Genomic DNA, 27185 nt, shown 5'->3' on the forward strand with positions numbered 1-27185 from the left:
TGCGGGCCACAAAGAATGACGTGGGGGGGCCACATTGGCCCCCGGGCCTTGAGTTTGACACATATGACTTAAAGCAAAGCAGAATGTGGTAACTCAACCATTAGCCTCCACGCTGGTCCATCAGGAGCTTTTTCCTTCAGGAAGAATTGTTGCGTGTAAATCCCCCTGTGGAGCAGGTCGTCCTCTGGCTGGTCAATAACCTCAACGATGGCCTTCATCTGCAGTCAAAGAGTACAGAGACACGTCAGCCAGTCTGGATCCAGTCTCCACTGGGTGCATACTTTCCTTTGTGTGAGGTAACTCTCCTTACCTGGTGATACGGCGAGGTGCAGTAGAAGAGATGATGAGCGAAGTACAAGTAGGCCAGGGTGCAGCCGACCCCCCACGCATCGACGGCTTCGTTGAATGGCAGGCCGAGGACAATTTCTGGAGCTCTGGAGAAGAAAACTCAACGATTAGGAGTCGGTTTGACCAAGAGAAGACTGAGAATGGCTGAGCATGTCAGGATGAAGGTACCTGTATGAAAGCGGCTGGATAGCACACCCAGTGCGGGCCGAAGCGGCCGGCATGGCGTTGCCGAAGTCGATCAGTTTCACCCTGAGGGGCTGCTCAGCAACGTTCACCAACATAACGTTTGATGTCTGTGTGCAGAATGCCAATAGTCCTCAGTGCGTCCAAAGCCATAAAGAGCTGCAGAGACAAAAACACAGATAAATACAAGTACATATGCTTTCCTCACTCAATCTGGATCCGACCCGGATGAAATGTGGTGGAGAGATAATAATAATAATGCCATTCCCAACATTTCCTGAAAGTTTCACCAAGATCCGTCCAGACCTTCTCGCTAACAGACGGACGGACGGACGGACGGGACAAAGGATTCTCCCAAGGTAATAATACTGACCTGTTTAGCAACGGGCCGAATGGACTCCAAATACAGAGAGCTCCAGTCCAGTGATTTGAGCAAATCCACGAGACTCCTGTCGAGTATTTCAAACACGAGACAGATCAGCCCCTGGTCTTCAAATTGCTCAAAGAACTTGAGCAGGTTCGTTCTGTCCAAATCGAGGACGCCGATGGCCTCCAACATGGACACCTGTGGAGACAACGAGATGTGAAATCTCTTCCTGAGACATCGTACTCTGATGGAGAATACTACATCCAAGTACCAAGTCAATCAAATATATTGAAAATAAAAACGCTGACCTCCGTCTCCGTGTGCCGTTGGCTCTTTACGAACTTCACGGCTACCTTCTCCCCCGTCGCCTCGTTTCGGCACCGGGCCACTTCACCATACTGGCCTCTGCCACTGATCTCCAGTACGGAGTACTGAAAGGTGCCGCTGAGCGTGAGACCAGCTTCAATCTCGGGTATCGGGACCGGAACTATCAAGAAAGACGATCAGCATGGAAATAAAAATCTCTGCAATCGATCCGTGAGTCTCACCGAACAAAACACACCTGAACCGTTAGGAAGCCCATATTAGGAGGGCTCAGTGACGCCTTTCAGCCGGTAATTGTTAGTTTCTGATGGGAGTTGTCACATATCCCATGTTCCTGAACGCACCGCAGTTCTCCGACGCCTTTGAATGCGTCATCTCTCCGTGTGAGACGTCGGAGCCGGAAATAGAGTTTCCCTCCCTCCGCCGGTAGAATGTCGTTGTACCGCGACGTTCCCGGTTCCCTTCAGCTCCGCGCGAACACGCCAGAACGTTAGCCTCATTACGCTGAGCCGGTAGAGGCCGAACGTTAGCATTGTGCTAATGTGTGCTCGTTTAGCTGTGCATGCTAGCTAACATGTTTTACATCTTAATGATAAATACAGTCCTTTGTTCCAGCAGTTATTGAATTGTATTGATACCTATGATGATTGACAGTTACTATACTGTTTATTATTGTGTTATTACAGACCACAGCAGAATAAATCAACCGTGGTAGATGTGATTTCTTTCATAATTAAGGGCCGTTGACTATAATCTGAATTTGGAGCCCCCTGGTGGGCATTCTGTGATTCTCCTCTCGCCCGTTACCCGCTCGGTCCAGAGTGAACCGCAAAGCGGGTAAAGCGACCGTAGAGTCCGGTCGAGGTCACGCACACGCACACGCACACGCACACACACAGAACGACGAACATTGTCCATTTCCGGTCTTAATATGAAGAAAAACACAAAATGCAGGTGGTTCGATGCTCGTCTTACCGATCCCACCGGCGTCGGAACACGACCACAACGCGTTCGGAGAAGTCATTTTCTCTTCTAAAGTGTTTGATGATTCTTTGAAGGTCGAATCTGTCTAAATGCTCAAAGTTTTGTTGAGTGTCACAAAAAAGGTGTTTTTCTCTCAGGAGCAACTGGGAAATGATCATTCAGCCGGCAGCTGGACCTGGTCATCAAAGCAACAAGATCAAAGCAGCCATCGGAGACGACATCTGATTCCAGATCAGTTCTTACTGGTCTGAGAGCTGTAATCCAGGTGGAGATTAATGTTCGCAATTGGCTTGATGTCATTGTGAACTGGATAAATCCTGGGGACAAATTATTGAATGTAAAGGGATATAAAACGGATGTAAACGTGATAACGACTCCCCATGAGCCAGTTAGCTAAGACTAGCTAGCACAGTAATACAAATATGTGAAATGCATTTTTTTCTTTCAAACCTAATAAATAATGTGCATTTATACATCCATCCATCTTCGACCGCCTAACCAGGGTTGGGCCGCGTGAGCAGCAGCCGAAGCGGGGAAGCCCAGACTTTGGAAATCGAGAAAAGCCGCACTACACCATACCACCCCCAGGGGAGTGGCCGGTGTGAGCGCTTCAATCGCACATTGCACGACTTGTTGCGTACCCTGCCACCTGAACAGAAGCGCAGGTGGCCTCGCCATCTTGCACAGGTGACATTTGCGTGTAACTCTAACACCGCGGTACACCAGACTACTGGCAGGGCACCATATCTTTATGTTTGGGTGGGAGCCGCAGTTGCCCATTGACTCTCTTGTTGGAAACAACATGGAGGACTTTCCCATGGAAGAGTGGGGAGAAGAGCACCAAAAGTCTCTAGCGGCGGCCTATGAGACGGTACAACGAAGGATGGATGATGAAGTGACTCGGAGGGAATCCAGGAATCAGGGTGTAACCAAGGCACCAGATTTTGAGCAGGGAGATCTGGTGTACACGCGAAATCATGCAGTTAGGGGTCGATAAGATTCAGGACTTTTGGGAGCCAGCTCCATATCAAATAGTCCGCCCGCCTCCGGCTGGAGGAGTGGTGTGCTCGATAGCACCTGCAGGTCAGGACGGGCCTCTCTGACAAACGCATAGGGCTGAGTTGAGGAGTGTGCCCGAGAGTAGAGGGGCGGAGACTGGAGCCGGGGTGCTGAGGATCCTCCCTCTGATGGTAACCTTAACGATGATGTCATAGACCAGGTTGAACTCGAACCCCTCCCTGGATCAGAGAGCGGAAACTGTGATGCTGGAAATGTGGCTGATTATTTTGTCATTTCCAATTCAGACAAACACGTTTTCTCATCTCACCTCATGCACGGACTAAAACTGCGCTCAGCGACAGTTCAACATGATGCGTCTCTCAATGAGCACGTTCACGTTTATTTTACCATCGTTTTGAGAAACTCAATTGAATAAATGACATTTTTTGTAAGGCAACCTCAAATGTTTATTGTTTAATTATAACATTTTTACAAGCTTGTCAAAAAATGCTATTTACTGCTTTTCTATAAAGAAATAAAATTAATATTATGCAGAATCGAGTTCAGCCTTTTGGCCCGGCCCTCCAGAATATTTTCTGTTTCTCATGTGGCCCCATGGAATAAACAATCCCCCCCCCCCTGCTCTATAGCATAGGTTCAACTGCAGTTCAAAACAAGTGTCATGTAGTATCTTTGTAACACAGAAATGAAATTTATTAATTCAATATATTCAAGATTAAAAAAACAAAAGCAGTAGCAGTTTACTCCTGTAAATATTTTGCAGCATTACGTTTTGGCTCTTGGAAAACTCTTCTGCAATGTCCTTTAATGGCCAGAGGGGGGCGCAAGAGACGCGCCTGCCGCTCCACGCTTTTCAACCGCCTCAGTAGACGTTCGAGTTGCTGCTGCGCGGCATCGTAGCCGTCGAAGGCAGCAGCACGAACGTGCATGTGTCTCCCCGTGTCTCCAGGGTTCTCCCCGTGTCTGCAGGGTTCTCTCCAGGGTTCTCCCCATGTCTGCAGGGTTCTCTCCATGCCTGCAGGGTTCTCTCCAGGGTTCTCCCCGTGTCTGCAGGGTTCTCTCCAGGGTTCTCCCCGTGTCTGCAGGGTTCTCCGGTTTCCTCCAACAACTTGCAGTTTAGGTGAACTGATAACTCAAAATTGTCCATAGTCTGTGAGCGAGTGTGTGTATTTGTTTTTGTCTTCTGTGTGTGAGCCCGGTCCGCTAGAAACGGTCCAACACAGTCTTTGTAATGCAAGCAGAGGAAGGACTCGGGATTCGCTGAGCGCTGAGGAAGCGTCTCAGAACACGACTCACCACAGATCCAACAGGCGACGGAAAGAAAGGCCGTTCCAGTTTCACAAGGGTTTACATGCTCATGGAGGCACCAAAGTTCAGGCTGCGCATGTACATCACGTCCGGGGGAGTCGTCCTCGTGGTCCGGGGGAGTCGTCCTCGTGGTCCGGGGGAGTCGTCCACGTGGTCCAGACGAGACCGAGACGACAGCAGGACTCTGAAGGCGTCCCCCTCCTAGCAGGCCACAGGTTCCGGAGAGCTCGTGGAGGACGACGAGACCGAGGCCAGCCGCTCGCCGCCGTGGGCCGCCCCGCCTCCCGTGACGCTCCACTGAAGGATGCACGCGTCCTTCCCACCCATAGAGAGGAGGTGAGAGTCGCTGTGGGTGAAGCAGACGTTGGTAACGTGGCTGCCGTGGCCGCTGTACTTGAAGCTGGGCGCCTGGCGAGGACAAAGAACCGAGCAGGAGGGTCAGAAGAACAAAAGGAGTCAAATAAATAGAACGGGAGTCCAGAATGTTTTTCATTTGGAGGAAGTCCAAATTTGGACAGCAGCGGAGACACTAGAAAAGCTCGGGAGTGAGAACCAGGAAGCACGACTCCCCCCGTTGTGATGTCACGATGGGGGCGGTGCTGCCAGACATGCTTCAGTACTTGATTGCAGAACGACGCAGGATTAACTGGATGGTTTCATTTAAACGTTTTTGGGTTGTTAACGACACGAAACCACCAAAATATTAGAAACATGAGAAAAGTCCCCTTTAAAGTTAGAGTTCTCCCAAAACATCAATTAGAAGTTGCGTCACGCGAAACACCCGCACCATTTCCTTCTACTTAAGAATCACACAATATGAAATTCGGTTCGGTTAACAGACGTAAATCTGAAGAAGACCTTCCGTCTTTAAGTCGAAGAAACAGAAACAAAGCGTTACCTTGGGCTCTGGGGACGCTACCTTCGGTTCTGGGGACGCTACCTTCGGCTCTGGGGACGCTACCTTCGGTTCTGGGGACGCTACCTTCGGTTCTGGGGACGCTACCTTCGGTTCTGGGGACGCTACCTTCGGTTCTGGGGACGCTACCTTCGGCTCCGGGGACGTTACCTTCGGCTCCGGGGACGTTACCTTCGGCTCCGGGGACGTTACCTTCGGTTCCGGGGACGTTACCTTCGGTTCCGGGGACGTTACCTTCGGTTCCGGGGACGTTACCTTCGGTTCCGGGGACGTTACCTTCGGCTCTGGGGACGCTTCCTTCGGCTCTGGGGATGCTACCTTTGGTTCTGGGGACGCTTCCTTCGGCTCTGGGGACGCTTCCTTCGGCTCTGGGGACGCTACCTTCGGCTCTGGGGACGCTACCTTCGGCTCCGGGGACGCTACCTTCGGCTCCGGGGACGTCACCTTCGGCTCCGGGGACGTTACCTTCGGTTCCGGGGACGCTACCTTCGGCTCCGGGGACGTTACCTTCGGTTCCGGGGACGTTACCTTCGGCTCTGGGGACGCTACCTTCGGCTCTGGGGACGCTACCTTGGGTTCTGTGGACCTTACCTTGGGTTTGGGGCACGGGTACTGGAACAGGTGGACCTTGCAGAAGTCATCGGCCACCGCCACCACTCGTTCATTGTGAGATCGACACAGGGCGTTGATGTCCGTTCCGTCGGAGCCCTCTGACCACACACCTGCAGCAGGACAGCAAAGAGTCGCTCTCACATGGTAGAAGAACGCCGTGGCGCTGGGGGGTGCAGGGCGCTGGGGGGGCTACAGACAGGGCGCTGGGGGGGCTGCAGGGCGCTGGGGGGTGCAGGGCGCTGGGGGGGCACAGAGCGCTGGGGGGTGCAGGGCGCCGAGGGGTGCAGGGCGCTGGGGGGGCTGCAGGGCGCTGGGGGGTGCAGGGCGCTGGGGGGGCACAGACAGGGCGCTGGGGGGTGCAGGGTGCTGGGGGGGCTGCAGGGCGCTGGGGGGTGCAGGGCGCTGGGGGGGCACAGACAGGGCGCTGGGGGGGCACAGAGCGCTGGGGGGTGCAGGGCGCTGGGGGGGCTACAGAGCGCTGGAGTTCTCACCGATGACGTGGAAGCCCAGGACGCAGGTGTAGGACGCCCATTCTCTGTCTCGGCTCTCAAAGCGGTTCCTCAGCAGTTTGCAGCCCGACGCTACGTCCCCTGTTCAAAGGCATTCCCTCAGCGGGACATTGTCCTCGCAGTCTGAAGACAACTGAGACGCTACTTACAGTAAAGGATCTCGTAGTCTCCGGAATTAGACATGATGTACTTCCCATCTTTGGACCAATCCAGATGAGTTATGAAGCTCGAGTGACCCTGGATGGAGGGAAGGACAGACAGACATGAAGGACGAGTCTCTGTGGAGTAAGAGTTCAGCTGAAGTGAGACACTGCGCTAACACTGCGCCAACACTGCGAGTCTGGCCCATACATCAGTGGTTAAACTGGAGTACGGAATACTGCAGTGTTTGCTGAGAAGCTGCTCTTTGGGCTCGAGCACACTGCTACCATTAGCATTAGCATTAGCATTAGCATTAGCATAGTGCTGAGCCGAGTGGACGATTACTGCATTTATAATGTATAAAGAACATCGCTGAGCAAAATGATTTTCTTCATTCATTATGGGATTGTTTCTCCTCGTTATCGTAGCATAGATAGCCCGAGCCATTATGGGATTGTTTCTCCTCGTTATCGTAGCATAGATAGCCCGAGCATCCTCGTACAAACATCAGCACTTCCTCGTCCTTAGACTCTTCTCTATCCAACGAACCATCGCCGTTAGCGATCAGTCACACTTTAAGCTCACGTTGCACTTCCCGAAGCGGGAATAGCGCCGGCCGCCCTCCGTCACGGCGTAGATGTAGATGAAGTTGTCATGGGAACCAACTGCTAAAAAGCTGCCGTCTGAAGGATGAGAGAGAAACACAGACCCATTCAAGACCCTGCATTTATGAAAATCAGTCACACAGTCGTTGTGCTTTTATCTTTATGGCGGCTTCGCAGGTAGGTGACCTGTTAAACTAGTCTTCACCACTAACTAGCGGCTCCAAGGACAGCTCAGTGTCAGGGTGAGGTTCCGACTGACACGGGGGTCGTTTTCACGCTCCGCACCCGAAGCATGTTTTAGAACGTTACATTATAAAGGCTCGATAGCTGCTTCACACCAAACACCTTCACTGTATGGACCTGGACTGAGCGTGTGAACACCAGAAGACTTGTGAGCTGGCGTGACGGTGGCGTCTGACCTGGTGAGTATCTCATGACAGACAGCTGCTCATTCCCGTCCGTGGACTCGGACACCACGTCTCTGGTCATCAGGTCGAGGACCATCCACCTGGGAATGTTGGAAAAGGAAAGGTTCGGCACAGGAGAACACAACGGACACGTCAGAGACACGTCAGAGACATGGACACCAGCTATAGAAGAGACCCAAATATAGAAGAAGTGAGAAACAAGCCTTTAAGCAGGTAAGTACAGCTTTAAAAAGGGTGGAGTCAAGCCGTGGTTAGCCTAGCTTAGCACAGAGTTAAGACAATAACTTTTGAGGGCGTGGGTTGACTTTTGTCCTCCAACATGTCCTCGTCTTCAGGCTAAACGAAGCTAACTATACCCCGTCACAGAAGATTTGGTTTCGTCTCGTAACTTCCTGTTTTACTCTGAAGCCTCAACTTGCTTCCTTCCCTTGTGTTTCCCACCAGCCCTGATTGTTTCCGCCTCCTCTGGCGTATGCAGTATTTAGTCGTCCCCCCCCCCCCCCCCCCCCAGGTAATGAAAGCAGACACAGAAATGTTCACTATTTTGGATATTTTAAAGAGAATTGTTCCTAAAATTAACTCTTCTTTCAACATTCTTCCTTTTATTTAATACTGACTTAAAAGTTTCGGGGGGGGGGGGGGGGGGGTACAGGTCCTTTGACTTCCTCCCATGAACAAAAACAAGCAACACGAATGGCTGTTTTTCTATGTGGCCCTTGTGAAGGAGTGCACCCCACCACCCACGGGGACAGGGTCCAGGCCCCTGTGATCCTACACAGGATCAGCGGCAACAGAAATGAATCCCAGAATACTCCCAGAATACTTTCAATGTCAAAGTGATGAAACGTCTACGCTACCTTCCTGTGCAAAGACCAACTGAGACCACAGATCCGTTGGGGCAGAAGTCGGCACACAATCCATACTCCTGTGAAGGACACACAGAACAAAGCGAGGAGCACGAAGTCCGAAACATGAATAAAAGAAGACGCGTCGTCTTCGTGGTATTATTTAAATGAAAAGACATAACGGCTCATTTATTTAGATCCGCCCAAAAAAAATCTATATTGTAACATGATGTGGATAATAATAATAAAGTTTATCATGTTATTGCTATAAAGACAGATAAATAAATGAACATAAGTGATGATGATGATGATCTATGATTATAGCCATTTGGCTTCCACAAGGATCAGTACCAGTGTTTTCATTCTTGATGCTCCCTGTAGGTAACTTGATATTAATGTTCACTTCTATGCAGATGATGCTCAGCTATATCTATCCTTCAAGCTCAATGAACAGACTGAAGTCCAGGTTTGTCTTAACGATATTAAAATGTGGATGATCTGCAACTTCTTGCTGCTCAATCCTGACAGAAAGGAAACTACTTCCACTTCAGAAATAAATTACCGACTGGCGTAGTTCATCTGGATAATATCTCTTTAATCTTTAGTAATCTTGGAAGAACCCCGGGAATGGTCTTTGATCAGGACCTGTCCCTGGACTCCCACATAATGAAAATACCTGCCTTCTTTAATTTCGGTCGTTTATAAAAATCAGAAACTGTCTCTTGAAATAACGCAGAAAAATTGCTTTATTAATTTGTCACTTCCAGGCTTGACTACTGCGGGCCGTCGACTTACGACCTACGCGACTGGCGAGAGGTCGACTTTACGAACGCACTCTTCGCACACACACGGTGCGATGACGGCAATAATCTCAGGACGGAATAAATTAGGTCTCTCCAGCGCTTCCTGGGTCTGGTCGACCTTGTTCTTTGGGTCACTACCCGAAGCACATCGTGTGCCCGTTCCCCCGACTTGCCGTCAAGCCGAGATGGATTTCTTCCAGACGTGTTTCAGGAGGTGATGACAGACCGACCCAAACTACAAAGGATTGACTGGATGGTTTGTTTCGCTGTTTTTGGGTTGATAAGGACCCAAAATCACCAGAATAGTGTAGAAACAAGGGAAACGTGCGTTTTTCATAATATGGAACCTTTCAGACGTCTGTTTACGACATTCCAGTAAGTGAGCGAGCGAATGGAGTGTACGACATTTTCTGCGGTCTCACCCACGATGTCCACCGGGAGGACGTCGTCTTTGTAGATCGTAAACGTCTCAGAGGGAAATTATCCTTCGTGAATTTGGGCTATACAGGAGCGTTTGATCTGGTTTCACCAGTCCTGCTCCCAGTGACTGTCAAACTGAGGAACTTTCCAAACACAACTTTACAGTTCCGTCATTCCCACGTTGCTTTCAATCCAGAATAAGCATACATTTCCCACAATCCACCAAGTTAAGAAGGTAAACTCTTACGCGTACCGCCTGTGGACAACGCAACACCTTGGAACGGAACCTGCACTGAAGTCAGCGACTCGAGTCCCGCCTTACCTCCAGGGTGACGCACCAGTCCAGCTCGTGGTCCTCTGTGCTCCATAAACACACCTGCCTGTCGTTGCCGCAGGTGAGGAAGATGCTTTGATCGGGGTGCGTCGCCAGCCCCCACATTTCATCCACGTGGCCCTAAGACAGGCAGACACGGCGAGTTCACTAACCAGTCTTGATCCGTGACCCTTGAGCAAACGCCCAAAGCAGGATTTGGACATTTTGAAAGGGACCGGGTTTTTTGTCCTCACAGCTTGGACACTTTGGACAGATCATTTTGACATTCACGCTTCATTCCATAATTAAAGGACATCAGTAACGTCCCCGTCGTAAATAGTTCATGACGCAGAAAGAGGATTATTGTGTTGTTTGTTTTTCCATTTTCATTGATGAAGAACACACAATTCTGGAATGCTGGATCTTTGATGCACGAGTTCACGCCGACCTGCACCACGGCCACGAATCCAGCGGAGAAGGAGCCTCTCAGGATGGCGTTACGGGTCGTACCAACTAGCAGCTCCTCCTCGTTAACGTCTGCAATGGTGCGGACCGCTCCGTAGCGCTCCGGAATCTAGACAAACAATCACATGAATAATAATGCATGCTATGTTGCTATAGCGACAGAGACTTCTACGATGACAGCGTCCCTCTCTCTCACACACACACACACAGGGGTTCACCTCACACTCTCGCTCAGGTGCCAAGTCAGCGCTCCAGCGGATGATCTTACGATCTTTCCCTCCTCCGCTGAGCATAGCGCCGCCCTGCAGGGCGCACAGGGTGGACACGCTGCCCTCGTGGGCTTTGGTCTGTCGCATGATCTGTAAAGTCTCTGCGAGACGAAAGAGCAAAGACTTTTATCAGTAACGTGTGTGTAGTAGAACTAGAGAAAAACACGAAATGTAATCAGGAAAACGTAAGTAATAAAAAGCATTGTGAAGAAAAGACAGGAGGCGGAGCTAGAAGGGGCGGAGATGAAGATGCTGAGGTTCTCCTTGGGAGTGACCAGGTTGGACAGGATTAGAAATGAGACAATAAGAGGGACAGTGAAGGTCAGACGTCTTGGAGACAAGGTCAGAGAGACCAGACTTTGATGGTTTGGACATGTCCAGAGGAGAGACAGGGACTATATCGGTAGAAGGATGCTGAGGATGGAACTTCCAGGGAACAGGACTAGAGGACGACCCAGGAGAAGAGATGATGAAAGCCACGTCGCACATGAGAGGACATTAGTTCAAAGTAAACGTCTTCCACTTTCTGCTCGGTAACCCTCGGCAACCCTCGCCTGGCTTGGCGTCTCCGGACCAGCAGCACTGACCTTTGGCTCCTTTGCCGAGTGTTTTCACATCTGCAGCTGACTTTCCCCAAGTCAGAATGTTTCCTTCAGAGTCTCCGGTCAGAACCTCCCCAGTCAGGCTGAATAGAAAGCAAAGGATGAACTTGGGCTTCTTGTATTTCTGGAAGAAAAAGGAAGAAGAGCCGGATCACATTTCTATTCTCAGTACGGTTTAAACAATAAATGCAGCTCGTAAATCACTCCAAGTCAGATTTAAGAAGAGTGAAGACCCCAGGCCTGTCGACGGGGGGGGGGGTAACCGGGCATGTTGCCCCGGGCCCCAACAAGTCTGTTGACGGCTCTGGGTATTTTGGCATCATATTTGTGTTTTGACAGATTTCACATTTATTCCACGTAAAGTAGTTTTTACTCCTCAGCCATGTAACATTTCATCTTCATCTAATTGTATTGAAGTATTTTTTTTATGTCCTCAGAATGATTTCATGCGTATAATTATTAGTTGTTGTCTCGTTAGTCTGAGACGTAAATGAAGATAACACTTTAAGCATCGACTTTTAAACATCTATCAGGTGCAGAAAAAAGAAAAGAACGTTTTTTTTCTGCACACAACTATTTATTTGAAGTTTTCGGTTCTCGCTGAATGCCTTATGTTTTATTCATAAGGAAGCTGGAACGTCGGGATGAAGCAGAGGGTCTCACCCCGAAGATGCCTTGCTTCTTGGTGAACTGCCCCGTGCCGAGGGTCCAGAAGTAGACGTGGGACTTCCCGCAGGTGATGATGCTGTTGCTGTCCCCGGGGTTGAACTCCACAGCAAACACAGCCTCGTTGGTGCTCTAGCATCCAGCGAGACACAGGAGTCAGTGAGACGTCTGGCAGAGACGCAGCAGCGCTACCCACTGCGCCTCGTTGGTGCTCTAGCATCCAGCGAGACACAGGGACCAGTGAGACGTCTGGCAGAGACGCAGCAGCGCTACCCACTGCGCCTCGTTGGTGCTCTAGCATCCAGCGAGACACAGGAGTCAGTGAGACGTCTGTCAGAGACACAGCAGCGCTGCCCACTGCGCCTCGTTGGTGCCCTAGCATCCAGCGAGACACAGGAGTCAGCGAGACGTCTGGCAGAGACGCAGCAGCGCTACCCACTGCGCCTCGTTGGTGCTCTAGCATCAAGCGAGACACAGGAGTCAGAGACGTCTGGCAGAGACGCAGCAGCACTACCCACTGCGCCTCGTTGGTGCTCTAGCATCCAGCGAGACACAGGGACCAGTGAGACGTCTGGCAGAGACGCAGCAGCGCTACCCACTGCGCCTCGTTGGTGCTCTAGCATCCAGCGAGACACAGGAGTCAGTGAGACGTCTGTCAGAGACGCAGCAGCGCTGCCCACTGCGCCTCGTTGGTGCTCTAGCATCCAGCGAGACACAGGAGTCAGCGAGACGTCTGGCAGAGACGCAGCAGCGCTACCCACTGCGCCTCGTTGGTGCTCTAGCATCCAGCGAGACACAGGGACCAGTGAGGAGTCTGTCAGAGACGCAGCAGCGCTACCCACTGCGCCTCGTTGGTGCTCTAGCATCCAGCGAGACACAGGAGTCAGAGACGTCTGGCAGAGACGCAGCAGCGCTACCCACTGCGCCTCGTTGGTGCTCTAGCATCCAGCGAGACACAGGAGTCAGAGACGTCTGTCAGAGACGCAGCAGCGCTACCCACTGCGCCTCGTTGGTGCTCTAGCATCCAGCGAGACACAGGGACCAGTGAGGAGTCTGGCAGAGACGCAGCAGCGCTACCCACTGCGCCTCGTTGGTGCTCTAGCATCCAGCGAGACACAGGGACCACTGAGACGTCTGTCAGAGACGCAGCAGCGCTACCCACTGCGCCTCGTTGGTGCTCTAGCATCCAGCGAGACACAGGAGTCAGCGAGACGTCTGGCAGAGACGCAGCAGCGCTACCCACTGCGCCTCGTTGGTGCTCTAGCATCCAGCGAGACACAGGGACCAGTGAGACGTCTGGCAGAGACGCAGCAGCGCTACCCACTGCACCTCGTTGGTGCTCTAGCATCCAGCGAGACACAGGAGTCAGTGAGACGTCTGGCAGAGACGCAGCAGCGCTACCCACTGCACCTCGTTGGTGCTCTGGCATCCAGCGAGACACAGGAGTCAGTGAGACGTCTGTCAGAGACGCAGCAGCGCTACCCACTGCGCCTCGTTGGTGCTCTAGCATCCAGCGAGACACAGGGACCAGTGAGACGTCTGGCAGAGACGCAGCAGCGCTACCCACTGCGCCTCGTTGGTGCTCTAGCATCCAGCGAGACACAGGGACCAGTGAGACGTCTGTCAGAGACGCAGCAGCGCTACCCACTGCACCTCGTTGGTGCTCTAGCATCCAGCGAGACACAGGAGTCAGTGAGACGTCTGTCAGAGACGCAGCAGCGCTACCCACTGCGTCATCGGCGTCGTTGGTAGATGCAGACACCCCCCTACGGCGGGGGGGGGGGGGGGGGGGCAGTGTCTATAAATTCCTCTGCCGACCAACGAACCGCCGCCGCAGCACTCGAGGACAAGCTCGCATTCACGCCACCGGATGAAACCGAACACTGTTAAATATTTACACTCCCGCCAAGACACCCCCCCCCCACCCACCAGCCCCCCCGCAGACAGGCCCCTGCTGTGGAGGTTTCTGCCTTCCTGTTTAGCTCAACGGACGATTTCATGAAAGCTTTAATCAAAGTCAGGAAGGGCATCAAGTTTAACTAGCGTTAGCGTCAGCGGACTAAACGCAGCATGCTAGCAACGCGTCGGTGGACATTCTCATTCGTCCAGGTCACGGTCACTAAGAAACTCGACTTAAAGATGTTTCAAACAAAATGCTTCGTCAGTTCCGTCTTCTTTATCTTTCCTCTTGTCCCCTGAGGGGTCGCCACAGCAACCCAACCGTCTCCCCTTCACCCTGTCCTTTGCATCGTCCTCCCCAACACCAGCCACTCTCATGTCCTCCCTCACTACGTCCATGTCTCTTCTCCTGGGTCGTCCTCTAGTCCTGTCCTTTGCATCGTCCTCCCCTACACCAGCCACTCTCATGTCCTCCCTCACTACGTCCATGTCTCTTCTCCTGGGTTGTCCTCTAACCCTGTCCTTTGCATCGTTCTCCCCAACACCAGCCACTCTCATGTCCTCCCTCACTACGTCCATGTCCCAAACCATCACAGTCTGGTCTCTCTGACCCCGTCTCCAAAACGTCTAACCTTCACTGTCCCTCTTATCGTCTCATGTCTAATCCTGTCCAACCTGGTCCCTCCCAAGGAGAACCTCAGCATCTTCTTCTGGGAATGTTGACCGTGTCTCTGCTTTGAACTAAAGCTGGTAATAAGACATGTTTCTTTACCTTGATCTCTGCGTGCTTGGTCGCCTTGTTGCAGTCCCAGACTGACAGCATGTGATCATTCGAGTCATCGATCACACAAAGGAACGCTCCAGAATCCTGTAAGAGTCACCACAAACCATCTGAAGCAAGTCCAGAGCGGTAGAAGCGTCACTCGTGCCACTTCCTCCTCCGCCCAGGTTCATTAAATAACACGGAACGCTTTGCTGCTCTGAGTTTTATAACCACATTCTCATAGAAATGATCATTTGAGCATGAGAGGCTGGAATCTATCGCAGCAGAATTGAGGGAAGATGGACTCACAGCAAAGGAAAAAGCAACCGATCCGACCCCCCTCTGGAAGGTCCCGAGTCCAATCTGCTGCAGGGTGAGCAGGGTGGTGGAGTCCCAGATATAAACACACGGGTGCTGGGGCTAGTGCACAAACACAGACGGCTAGCATCCTCCCAGCGCGATGTGTTAGACGCATCAGAGCGGGGACGGAGGACATCCGGAGGACTAATTCATTCTGTCCACGCAGCTATAAATCCGTTCTACGAGTCGCTAGAGAATCAAAGTGGGAGAACTCGGTTTCACCTTCCCGTCCTTGTCCACCCCCGCCGTCTGGCCGGACGCCACTCGCACCTTGTCGGGATGGAGGGTAAGACTGCAGAGAGGACACAAAGAGGAGCAAACCGTTCACGAAGCTAAAACCACAAGGACACAAACCGCACTTCCTCAAATCGGGCTCGAAAGCAGCGAGTTCCTCTAAAGCCGCCGTAAAGACGCGAAATGGAGGACGGAAAGTCCCACCCGGGGACAAGGTGAAGGTCCCGCACGCAACACAAGCATCGATGTTGCTCCCGTTTCACAGATGTACACCTTTAGAGGTTGGGACACAATCTCGCTTATAAACCTCCTTTTTCCACATAGTTAGTAGCAAAGGATGGATATTAACTCTTTGAGTGCCGTTGACGTCTAAAGACGCTTTTTTTTTTTTAAACCCCGACATTGAAATCTGCCTCTTCAACGGCCAACAACCCCGGAACAAACGACGGAAGGAGCACACTTTGTTTCCTGATGAAAGGAGAGACTCTAATCCTTCATCTTGTGTGTTTGGTGTTTGCGTAGTCGTAATAAAATCAGGCAAGATGAGCCAAAATGGCGGCACTCGGCGTGGAGCGGAGCTGAAAATGGCACTCGATGAGTTAACGGGACACACTGAGCCTGAATTCCTAAAGATTTATTGATTAGTGGTGCAAATATTCAAGTATCAAAATGTTTTCAGAGGATTCTCCCCACTCTGCGCCATCGTTCTGTGATGCTAGTGCGTTAGCTTAGCATCAATTCATCAATTGGTAAATCAAATAGTAGAGCTCAGAGCATGCATTGAACTATTTATTCTGGAACGCCGTTCCGTTCTGCTCGCTGCTCCGGAACGGAACGGCGTCTCACTGTCCTCGAGGTGTCTCCTCATCCATCGGCGCACTGGGCGGGGCTCGCGTTCCACTGACCAGCGCACGCAGTCCGTGTGCCGGCGGTAGTGCCGCTGTGTGCGCCGGTCGATGTGGTAAAGCACGATGACGCAGGCGATGAAGTAGAGCGCCTCGCCCGTCGGGAGGAAGTACAGGTTGGCCCGGCAGTCCCGCCCACGGTAGCCGTAGCTGGTGCCGAAGGGTCAAGGGGGTCGTCACGACAACTCGCCAAGCTGAACGCTAATCAATAATCAACTCGGCGCCGCGTGACAGTCGAACTTCTTTTTTTTTGATGATGCTGCTCTCGCATCGCCGGAACTGTTGGGACGGAGACGCTCCGGGACAGAAGCAGGAAGTCAGCCGGCCGAGGCAGCAGTAAAACGGGATCCGCATAGCGAGCTAGCTAAGCGAGCTAGCTAAGCGCGCTAGCTAAACGCGCTAAGAGGGGAGGATACACCCAGTCCAGCTCCAGCCTCTCAGGCGGCAGCTCCAGCTTCAGCTCCTCGTAGTTCTGGACGTTAGAGGGGATGTACATGGTGATCGGCCGGCCCCGGATGAACATCTTGATCGACTGCCCTGAAAGGTAACGGGGGTCAAAGGTCAAAGGTCGCAGCAGCAGCCGGTCAAACGGAGACGGAGACAAGGCAGCACGTCCTACCTTGAGTGTAGGTCCCCCTTCTGGAGCCGGGAGACCCTGCGTGAGAATGGAAACGCAAGGCGAGCGCGTCAGTCTCACGTGCACGTCCCGTAATAACGATAATACACCTGAATTCAATCTGATCGGATGCATCGAGGCTGAAAGCAGCCTTAAGGTCAGCCGTGAGCTCGTCATATTTATGAGCACAAACAGGTTTGGGGGGGGGGGGGGGCAAAAACACCAATTTTAAGTGAAGTTTTAAGTAAAGTCTTGCCTCCCTTAGCTCGTCCTTTGCTAAAGCCTTTGAGCCCCTTTGCCACGCGACAGTTCAGTTAACATAGTTGTGTATCTAACAATAGTCCTTCCCTTGAGGCAGCATGGTTTTCCTTTTGGGGGGGGAGGGGGGGGGGCATTTAAAGCAACAGTCCTTTCTTTAGCGGCGTGTCTCTCCCCCTCAAACGGGAGACACGTGTGCATTGTCCGGCAGCCAGCGCCTCCGGATGACTGAGGATTTATCAATCAGTGTTTGCAACAAGGACAAGGACGTCCCGTAACAAGGACATCCCGTAACAAGGACAAGGACATCCCGTAACAAGGACAAGGACGTCCTGTAACAAGGACATCCCGTAACAAGGACAAGGACATCCCGTAACAAGGACAAGAACATCCCGTAACAAGGACAAGAACGTCCCGTAACAAGGACAAGGACGTCCCGTAACAAGGACAAGGACGTCCCGTAACACCGAAAAGGACGCCCCGTAACACCGAAAAGGACGTCCCGTAACAAGGACGACCCGTAACACCGAAAAGGACGTCCCGTAACAAGGACAAGGACAAGGACGCCCCGTAACACCGAAAAGGACGTCCCGTAACAAGGACGACCCGTAACACCGACAAGGACGTCCCGTAACAAGGACAAGGACAAGGACGTCCCGTCTCCACTGGAGACGAGCTTTCTCTCCTCGTGTCTCGTTTTCCCTTCAGGCGCTCCTTGGAGATTAATGACCAGCGCTTGTGATCTGCAGATACTTCACCTGCAGTCGCCACCGTGTCCTTCGCCCGACTGTGGAGACAGGAAGACAACCGTCAGACGGACGGACGAGGCCGCGCCCTTCAGCTCCAACCCACCAGTCCCTCGTTCCGCCGCGGCGGCAGCACGACTCACGTCTCGAGGCTCTGGGAGCGGGCCAGGAGGCTGGCCGAGGACGCCGCCCTCTTGTCCAGCGGTTTCCGCTGCCTCTCGGGGTTTCCCACCTTCTCGCTGTTCCTACGAACCCTGGAAACGCAAGAAGAAGATCTGATACCGGGACGGGGAAGGCCAGCAGTGTAACCGCTAGAGATCACACAGGGCTCTATCGAGAGACGCAAAGACACAGACACGTCTGTGGTCCAACCTCCCTGGACGAATCACGGACCTTCATGGCTCCACTCAGATCGGCATTCTTAAAATCCTCAGGATGAGGTTGGACATGAGGGACTAAATTCCTTTAATCCATGAAGGTGTCTGTTCTCTGTGAGCAGCAGAGGACGCTCAGGACAAGGCAGCGATGCTGGATTAGCGTGACCCACACCGAACCCAAAGGGGGCGCTGTTAGCGGTTAGCAGGTCTATAAAGCGCCGCTCAGAGCAGGAGGAACGAGGGAGTTAAAGGACGTCGTGCTGGAGGAGAGCGGAAATGCATCGGGAAAGACCGAAGACACATTTACAGAGGAGGTACCGTCCCCGTGGCGTTCGCGGTCACACGCCGCTCGTCTTTTAAAGCCATGCAAGTAAAGGCAACAGAGAAAGGGACGGTGGCGAGTGTTGCTGAAGCAAAGCATGATGGGTAACGCACAGAGACTTGGCCTCCCCCTCCCGGATGCGGCCCAGGGGGGCAGCGCGTGAGGTGGCGCTCGGGTCCGATGCTCTGACCGAGGAGGAGCCAGGCTCCGCCTCCTCTGGGGAGCAGCTTCCGTCCTGCAGGCCCGCGACCGCGCTGGGCTGGATGGGCGCCTCCACCGATGTCATCCAACGCTCGCCGCTTCTTTCTTCATCGTCCTCCTCTTCCAGACCAGGGACACGGTGAAGCTTGGCTCGAGTCCCATCCAGGACAGGCTTGCCTGGTGGAAGGGCGTCCTCCAGTTGTAGGCTCTGGGCCCGCCCGGACAGAAGGACCCGGTCCGGTCCAGCTTGCTGTCCCGAAGAGGACGGTTCCGTCTGGGTTGACCGGTCCATTGTTGTCGGTTTGGGACTCGCCTTCAACACGTGGCCATTGGTATTGTTGCTGTCCGCCAGTCGGCTGAAGACAGTTCAGAGACGCAGGTGAAGACAGAGGACGCACACAGAGGACGCATACAGAGGACGCATACAGGCAGATTGCACGTACAGGCGAAGTACAATAAAACACAAGGCGGATTCTGACCCGACCCGCGTGCCCTTTGGCTGGAACAAAGGGCACGCGGGGTCGTCCACTTACCGCTGCGTGACTCGAGACGTACCGGAAAGCGAGTGTACGACAGTTTCTGCGACCTCTCCCACGACGTCCCCCGAGAGGACGCTTACTTCTACTCCTCATCGACAGAATCACGACGCAGCTAATTTAACAAGGGCCAAAACCCTCGGAGCCAATTGTGGCGGTAAGTCGGCGACCCCCCGCACGATGGCTCCGCCCCATCCATGTTGTCTAGTTACATGAACCCGTGTAAAGTAGGCGGCGGTACCTGGTAGCAGGGAGGGCGTGTCCATCGGCGGCTGAGCTGGACGACCACTTCCTGCCGCCGACGCAAGCTTCTGAGCAGCACGCCTGATTCATGGCTTGAGCCGCGCCCGGGTTCACTGAGGGGTCACAGCCGCTCGTTAGTTCTTTGTTCTTTCGTTTTGAAGGTGATCCAGATCACCGTCCTCTCCAGGGTGCGTTGTCCCCCTCGCTTGGACACTGTGTCCCCCTCTATTCATGTGCTTGGACGGCGAGCTCTGCTAACAGCCAGCCTCTTCAGCAATGACCGTTTGTGTCTCGCCCTCCTTGTGCAGGCGTCAATGGCCGTCTTTCGTAAAAGTGTCGAGTCAGCAGGCGTCCCAATGATTGTCTCGCCTACAGCAGGCGTCCCAATGATTGTCTCGCCTACAGCAGGCGTCCCAATGATTGTCTCGCCTACAGCAGGCGTCCCAATGATTGTCTCGCCTACAGCAGGCTTCCCAATGATTGTCTCGCCTACAGCAGGCGTCCCAATGATTGTCTCGCCTACAGCAGGCGTCCCAATGTTTGTCTCGCCTACAGCAGGCGTCCCAATGATTGTCTCGCCTACAGCAGGCGTCCCAATGATTGTCTCGCCTACAGCAGGCGTCCCAATGATTGTCTCGCCTACAGCAGGCGTCCCAATGATTGTCTCGCCTACAGCAGTGGTCCCCAACCACCGGCTGTGCCCGTGAACTTTCATGCTTTACGTGATACGTTACTAAAAACAGACGTGAACGAGCGAAAATTAATAAAAACAAACGTCTTTGGAGAGAGACCTCAAAACATGCACCTCTTTGGCCTCCTTCAAACGGTCCTAAAAATTCACCTTTCAGGGGGGCAGAAACGGAGATAGTCATCACGACTCTCTCCAGATCAACCCCCCCCCCCCCCCCCATTTTGTCCACCTACGTTGTACATATTATGTGTCTTTTTATTTTATTGTTATTTTTCATCAATAGAGTAATTTATTTTTATTTTTATTTGTATTGTTAAATTTGTATTGTTTAATTGTGGATGATTTATGTACGAAGGACTTTCAACGGAAACAAGACCGCAAGGGCTTTTTAGAAATGCTCCTCTTAGACAGGATGCTTGACTGTACTTGTACTGTAATACATGCTACTGTTAGACTGTACTTGTACTGTAATACATACTACTGTGCGACTGTACTTGTACTGTAATACATGCTACTGTGTGACTGTACTTGTACTGTAATACATACTACTGTGTGACTGTACTTGTACTGTAATACATGCTACTGTGTGACTGTACTTGTACTGTAATACATGCTACTGTTTGACTGCACTTGTACTCTAACATTTTATCTAATAAATATATTCATCATCATCATCAATGTTTTTATCTAAAGTAGACCACGTCTAATGATTTGACATTTTTTACAGATCGGACCATGATGGACAGCTTAGAGACAGTGGACAGTGTCTCTGAGGGAGACACTGTCCACTGTCACAGAGCTAGAGGACAACCCAGGAGAAGAGACATGGACGTAGTGAGGGAGGACATGAGAAGTGGCTGGTGTTGGGGAGGACGATGCAAAGGACAGGACTAGAGGACGACCCAGGAGAAGAGACATGGACGTAGTGAGGGAGGACATGAGAGTGGCTGGTGTTGGGGAGGACGGTGAGAAGGACAGGGTGAAGTGGGGGATGGTGAGAAGGACAGGGTGAAGTGGGGACGGTGAGAAGGACAGGGTGATGCGGAGGGCGGTGAGAAGGACAAGGGTGAAGTGGAGGACGGTGAGAAGGACAGGGTGAAGTGGAGGACGGTGAGAAGGACAGGGTGAAGTGGGGGACGGTGAGAAGGACAGGGTGAAGTGGGGGACGGTGAGAAGGACAGGGTGAAGTGGAGGACGGTGAGAAGGACAGGGTGAAGTGGGGGGACGGTGAGAAGGACAGGGGTGAAGTGGAGGACGGTGAGAAGGACAGGGTGAAGTGGAGGACGGTGAGAAGGACAGGGTGGAGTGGAGGACGGTGAGAAGGACAGGGTGACGTGGGGGACGGTGAGAAGGACAGGGTGACGTGGGGGACGGTGAGAAGGACAGGGTGAAGTGGAGGACGGTGAGAAGGACAGGGTGGAGTGGAGGACGGTGAGAAGGACAGGGTGGAGTGGGGGACGGTGGAAAGGACAGGGTGGAGTGGAGGACGGTTAGACTCCCTGGTTTCAATGCTTGTGAATGGGAAGAGAACACTCGTACCGGCCGGCTCACCTGCAATGATCTGCTGCTTCAGGATTGGTAGGAGCTGATCGTGGAGGCGGATCCTGCGCAGGGCGTCGGCCAGCGAGGACTTCAGCAGCGTGATCTCATCCTCGTGTCCCTGCAGGCGCGTCTCCATCAGAGCCGCCTGGTCTGGGAAGTCGGCGCTGCCGTCTGCAGAGACACGCGACGGACGCGTCAGAAGACGCTAGCGAGCGACATCCAGTCCAGGTGCGTTACGGAGTCCTGCCAGCCAGCCAGCAGACCAATGCACCAACTAGCACACATTAGCTCCCCAGAGATCAATGAGATCAGGCCCTGGAGACGTGAAGATCAAAGGAGTTCAGAAATCTCCCACGAAACCGACGGCCTGGACAGAACTCTGGTCCAAAGAGGGGTTTGATCACGTGATGGTCCAAAGAAGGGTTTGATCACGTGATGGTCCAAGGAGGGGTTTGATCACGTGACTAGGATCTCCCGTTTGACCAGTAGCATCACCGCACAGAAACGTGCACACCGAGGAGGAGCGGCACGCAAGACGTCTGATAATACACAAATACCGTCTGATCAATACCAATCGATCGGGACTCAGACGATACCAATCGATCGGGACTCAGACGATACCAATCGATGGGGACTAAGACGATACCAATCGATGGGGACTCAGACGATACCAATCGATCGGGACTAAGACGATACCAATCGATGGGGACTCAGACGATACCAATCGATTGGGACTCAGACGATACCAATCGATGGGGACTCAGACGATACCAATCGATCGGGACTAAGACGATACCAATCGATGGGGACTCAGACGATACAAATCGATGGGGACTCAGACGATACCAATCGATGGGGACTAAGACGATACCAATCGATCGGGACTAAGACGATACCAATCGATGGGGACTCAGACAATACCAATCGATGGGGACTCAGACGATACCAATCGATGGGGACTCAGACGATACCAATCGATGGGGACTCAGACTATACCAATCGATGGGGACTCAGACGATACCAATCGATGGGGACTCAGACGATACCAATCGATCGGGACTCAGACGATACCAATCGATCGGGACTCAGACGATACCAATCGATCGGGACTAAGACGATACCAATCGATCGGGACTAAGACGATACCAATCAATCAGAACTAAGACGATACCAATCGATCGGGACTCAGACGATACCAATCGATGGGGACTAAGACGATACCAATCGATTGGGACTCAGACGATACCAATCGATGGGGACTAAGACGATACCAATCGATGGGGACTAAGACGATACCAATCGATGGGGACTCAGACGATACCAATCGATGGGGACTCAGACGATACCAATCGATCGGGACTAAGACGATACCAATCGATCGGGACTAAAACGATACCAATCGATCGGGACTCAGACGATACCAATCGATGGGGACTCAGACGATACCAATCGATGGGGACTAAGACGATACCAATCGATCGGGACTCAGACGATACCAATCGATGGGGACTAAGACGATACCAATCGATCGGGACTAAGACGATACCAATCGATCAGAACTAAGACGATACCAATCGATCGGGACTCAGACGATACCAATCGATCGGGATTCAGACGATACCAATCAATCAGAACTAAGACGATACCAATCGATCAGAAGTACGAGTGACAGAATTATGCAACAGTCACAGTTTTTTTAGATTACAAATATCTTCCATCTCCTCCTGTGAGAGACTTACCCCTAATAAAACTCGGGGTGCCCCGAGTTTTTATCTGAGTTTTTAGAAAAGCGCTATATAAATAAACTATTATTATTATTATTATTTCTCTAAAGGGGATTAGAAGCATTACTGGTGAGGCCGAAGCCGTTTCCGTTCCTTCAGCCGTTGGTCGAATGTGCAGTATTCTGGGACGCAGTACGCAGTACAGTATACTCACCGGCGGGTGCAGCAAAGCGACTTCACCCACCCGCAGATGCAGGTCGCCCTGAAACAAACGACTCTTGGTGCATCCTGTACCCCCCCCCCCCCCCCCGCAGTAAAACGATTACGCCTCGGTATCATCTCAAACTTCCTGTCCTCCAACTACATAGAAGATGAGTCACTACGAAGGATTGGCAAATATGCAGTATCAGAACACTTTGTAACTTTCTTATCAGGTAATCTGAGTAACTCTGTGACCGTTATGATCGCTGAACCGCTCCGAGCTCATTACGCTAAACGTGTCCTCTTTCTACATCTGCAGCAACAGACATACGTATATATATATACGATGAGGTGTGTGTATGTATATATATATATATATATATATATACACACACCTCATCAGAGGACATGAAACGTCCTAAAACTGCCATCAAATATTAAATACTAATGTCACTTTCTACTGCGTTACTTTCTGTCCCATCCATCCATGCATTTTCCCGCCTTATGGGTCACAGGTGTAGCTGGAGCCCATCCCAGCTGACTACAGGTGAGAGGCAGGGCACACCCTGGACAAGACGCCAGGGTGGAGGTGGGAGGAACCCGGAGAGAACCCACACAGGCACGGGGAGAACATCCGAACCCCGCAGAGAAAAGACTCAATCCCAGAATCTTCTTGTCATCAGGCAACAGGGCTACCCACTACGCCACCCCTATAGAATACTAGGCTACAATACAAGAGAACTTCATTTTAACATGAAACTCCTTTCAGGCCATTTGACGGTTCCCATTCGTGATATTTACACAAAGACAAGCATGCAAAGCGGACCCGCCGCTAGCCAGTCTGCACGCCCGCCGCTAGCTATTCTGCACGCCCGCCGCTAGCCATTCTGCACGCCCGCCGCTAGCCATTCTGCACGCCCGCCGCTAGCCAGTCTGCACGCCCGCCGCTAGCCATTCTGCACGCCCGCCGCTAGCCATTCTGCACGCCCGCCGCTAGCCAGTCTGCACGCCCGCCGCTAGCCAGTCTGCACGCCCGCCGCTAGCCATTCTGCACGCCCGCCCGCCAGCCATTCTGCACGCCCGCCGCTAGCCAGTCTGCACGCCCGCCGCTAGCCATTCTGCACGCCCGCCCGCCAGCCATTCTGCACGCCCGCCGCTAGCCAGTCTGCACGCCCGCCGCTAGCCATTCTGCACGCCCGCCGCTAGCCAGTCTGCACGCCCGCCGCTAGCCATTCTGCACGCCCGCCCGCCAGCCATTCTGCACGCCCCCCTGATGCGATTGCTTATTGTGTTGTGCCACAGGTTGGTCGAAACATAATGCAACAGTTTCAGTTTCCTTTAAGAGCTACAGCGCTGCGATGACCCGGGGCTACAGCCTCATCAAATCACCAGCTCTGTCCACGTCCTAAAATGGTCATCGATACAAATATTCACACATTTAATTACACACACAGAGTAAACAAATAAACAGAGACCCTGGTGAAAACAGATTCTCAGTGCCACGGGGTTCATTTATTGAATCTAATTTTGGTAATAAAGGATGAAGGAAGAGACAAAGGTCTGTGCAGAAGGTTCAACGTGACGATGCGTCCTCAGTCATGTTTTAGTACCTGCTCGGTGGTTTTGAAACCCCAGCTCAGGTGATGCTGAACAGCAGCAGGTACTTCTCTGATGAAAGACGGAACAAAGCCGGAACCACGGAGCGGAAACGAAGCCTCGCCGACGCGCTAATCACGAGCGCTCCGTGGTGCAACCGTTCGGCACTTCCTTCCAATTCCTGTTTTGCAATACTCAATATTCAAATTCCGTTTAGATGATTTATGATTTAATGAACCTTCGAGCCAACATTTTAATCACCGCAGTTCATCAACCAGCTACGGGCAGCAGGTGGGGGACACCCCGGATGAGACGCCAGCTAATCTCAGAACCACACAACAAGCCACGCTCACGCCATCATGAAGACGAGCAGCCCCCACACGTTTCCTACTCTGCCAGCAGCTGCAAGTGTCTCACACACACACACGCGCACACACACACACACGCACACACACACACCCACACACGCACACACGCACACACACACCCACACACGCGCGCACACACACACACACGCGCACACACACACACACGCGCACACACACACCCACACACACACCCAGGCTGAGGGAGCAGCGCAGGGAAAGATGGAAGCGTTTGGAGAGGAACTCGTCAAGCCTGAAGTTAAACTACTCAAAACATGCACCTCTTTGTCCTCCTTCAAAACGGCCCCAAAAATTCACCTTTCAGGGAGACAGAAACGGAGATAGTCATCACGACTCTCTCCGGATCAAACCCCCCCCCCCCCCCCCTTTTTGTCCACCTACGTTGTACATATTAAGTGTCTTTTTAATTTATTGTTATTTTGCATCTGTGGAGTAATTTATTTGAATTGTATTGGTATTGTACTGTAATACATGCTACTGTGTGACTGTACTTGCACTGTAATACATTATTTTGTTTGACTGTACTTGTACTGTAATACATGCTACTGTTTGACTGTACTTGTACTGTAATACATTATTTTGTTTGGCAGTACTTGTACTGCTCTAACATTCTATCTAATAAATACCGGTATATGAATCATCATCACGTGCATGAATTCACAGAATCTGTGGTTTACATCCGGGGTCTGGACGATCAGCAGAACGTCACGTGTTTAACTTCAGGAAGTTCAGCTGCGCGACCCCGCAGTGAAAACAGAAGTAGCTCGTTAGCTCGCTAGCTCGTTAGCTCGCGGCGGCTCCTCGACCCCGGAAGTCGCGCGACGTTTCCCGAGTCACACGAACGCTGTCGATACAATGTTCACTAATAAAGTTTTACACAAGTTGAAAGAAGTTTAAATTCAAGGGAGAATCTGAAAACAAAAGTTAGTCAGATTAAATGCCGTCACATCAAAGACGCAATTTAACAGATTAATTCCGAGGGGAGCCGGACATTTACAGTTTTGGAAGAATCATGTTTACGAATATGAAAATGAAAGTTCGCCGAAGAGCAAAACAATTGTCAAATATTTAAAAGCTTTTCCTCCGTAACGCTCGTCCTTCAAAAGTTCCCTTAATGCCAGTAAAATAATGAAATGTTTCCACTCACCCAAACTGTTCGGAGATGAATCCATAACTTGAGTTTAAGCGTCTCTCGCGGTCAAACATCGGATGAGGCTTGTTTTCACGCAGGACCAACCCACGCGTTGAGCAACAGAGGACCGGAAGCGACGCCGAAATAATCCAAGTAGCGCGAAACGAATTACGGGGCCGCACATTTCAATGACGTGCGATATTAATAAGGCGGGATCGATTTTAAAAACGAATATAAATAAATAGATAGCATTCCGGAAGTCTCCGACTTCATTGCTGCTGCTTTGATCTTTGTTCGGGAGGGACCGCGGATTAACCCTTTAGTC

General features: G+C 52.0%; 1 protein-coding gene across 1 annotated transcript; it reads right to left on the reverse strand.

The window, feature by feature from the left end:
- Window positions 1-4671: 4671 nt before the first annotated feature.
- Window positions 4672-26900, reverse strand: eml3 (EMAP like 3). The gene is made up of 25 exons (XM_068756012.1): window positions 26876-26900; window positions 24573-24587; window positions 21831-21992; window positions 19587-19701; window positions 18722-19165; window positions 18053-18163; window positions 17922-17950; window positions 16909-16944; window positions 16706-16826; window positions 16290-16439; window positions 15373-15442; window positions 15100-15210; window positions 14800-14895; window positions 12126-12260; window positions 11448-11586; window positions 10810-10961; window positions 10575-10700; window positions 10136-10267; window positions 8603-8670; window positions 7737-7825; window positions 7298-7395; window positions 6721-6808; window positions 6554-6652; window positions 6042-6172; window positions 4672-4942 (listed from the first exon to the last, which is right to left on the reverse strand). Exons 1-25 carry the CDS (start codon window positions 26898-26900, stop codon window positions 4736-4738), a joined length of 2949 nt encoding a protein of 982 aa, XP_068612113.1. The 3' UTR covers window positions 4672-4735.
- Between the last annotated feature and the right edge of the window lie 285 nt (window positions 26901-27185).

This window comes from Brachionichthys hirsutus, chromosome 23 (genome assembly GCF_040956055.1).
Source record: "Brachionichthys hirsutus isolate HB-005 chromosome 23, CSIRO-AGI_Bhir_v1, whole genome shotgun sequence".
Classification (NCBI taxonomy): Eukaryota; Metazoa; Chordata; class Actinopteri; order Lophiiformes; family Brachionichthyidae; genus Brachionichthys; species Brachionichthys hirsutus.

Bases quoted from the DNA above. Each gene is read 5' to 3' on its own strand.
- eml3 (XM_068756012.1), bottom strand. From the start codon at position 26,900: ATGGATTCATCTCCGAACAGTTTGG. The intron at 19,166-19,586 runs GTACCGCCGCCT...AACTGTCTTCAG, and splicing joins CACGCCCTCCCTGCTACCAG to CCGACTGGCGGACAGCAACA. The intron at 15,443-16,289 runs GTCAGTGGAACG...TCCTCTCTGCAG, and splicing joins CACACGGACTGCGTGCGCTG to TCTTACCCTCCATCCCGACA.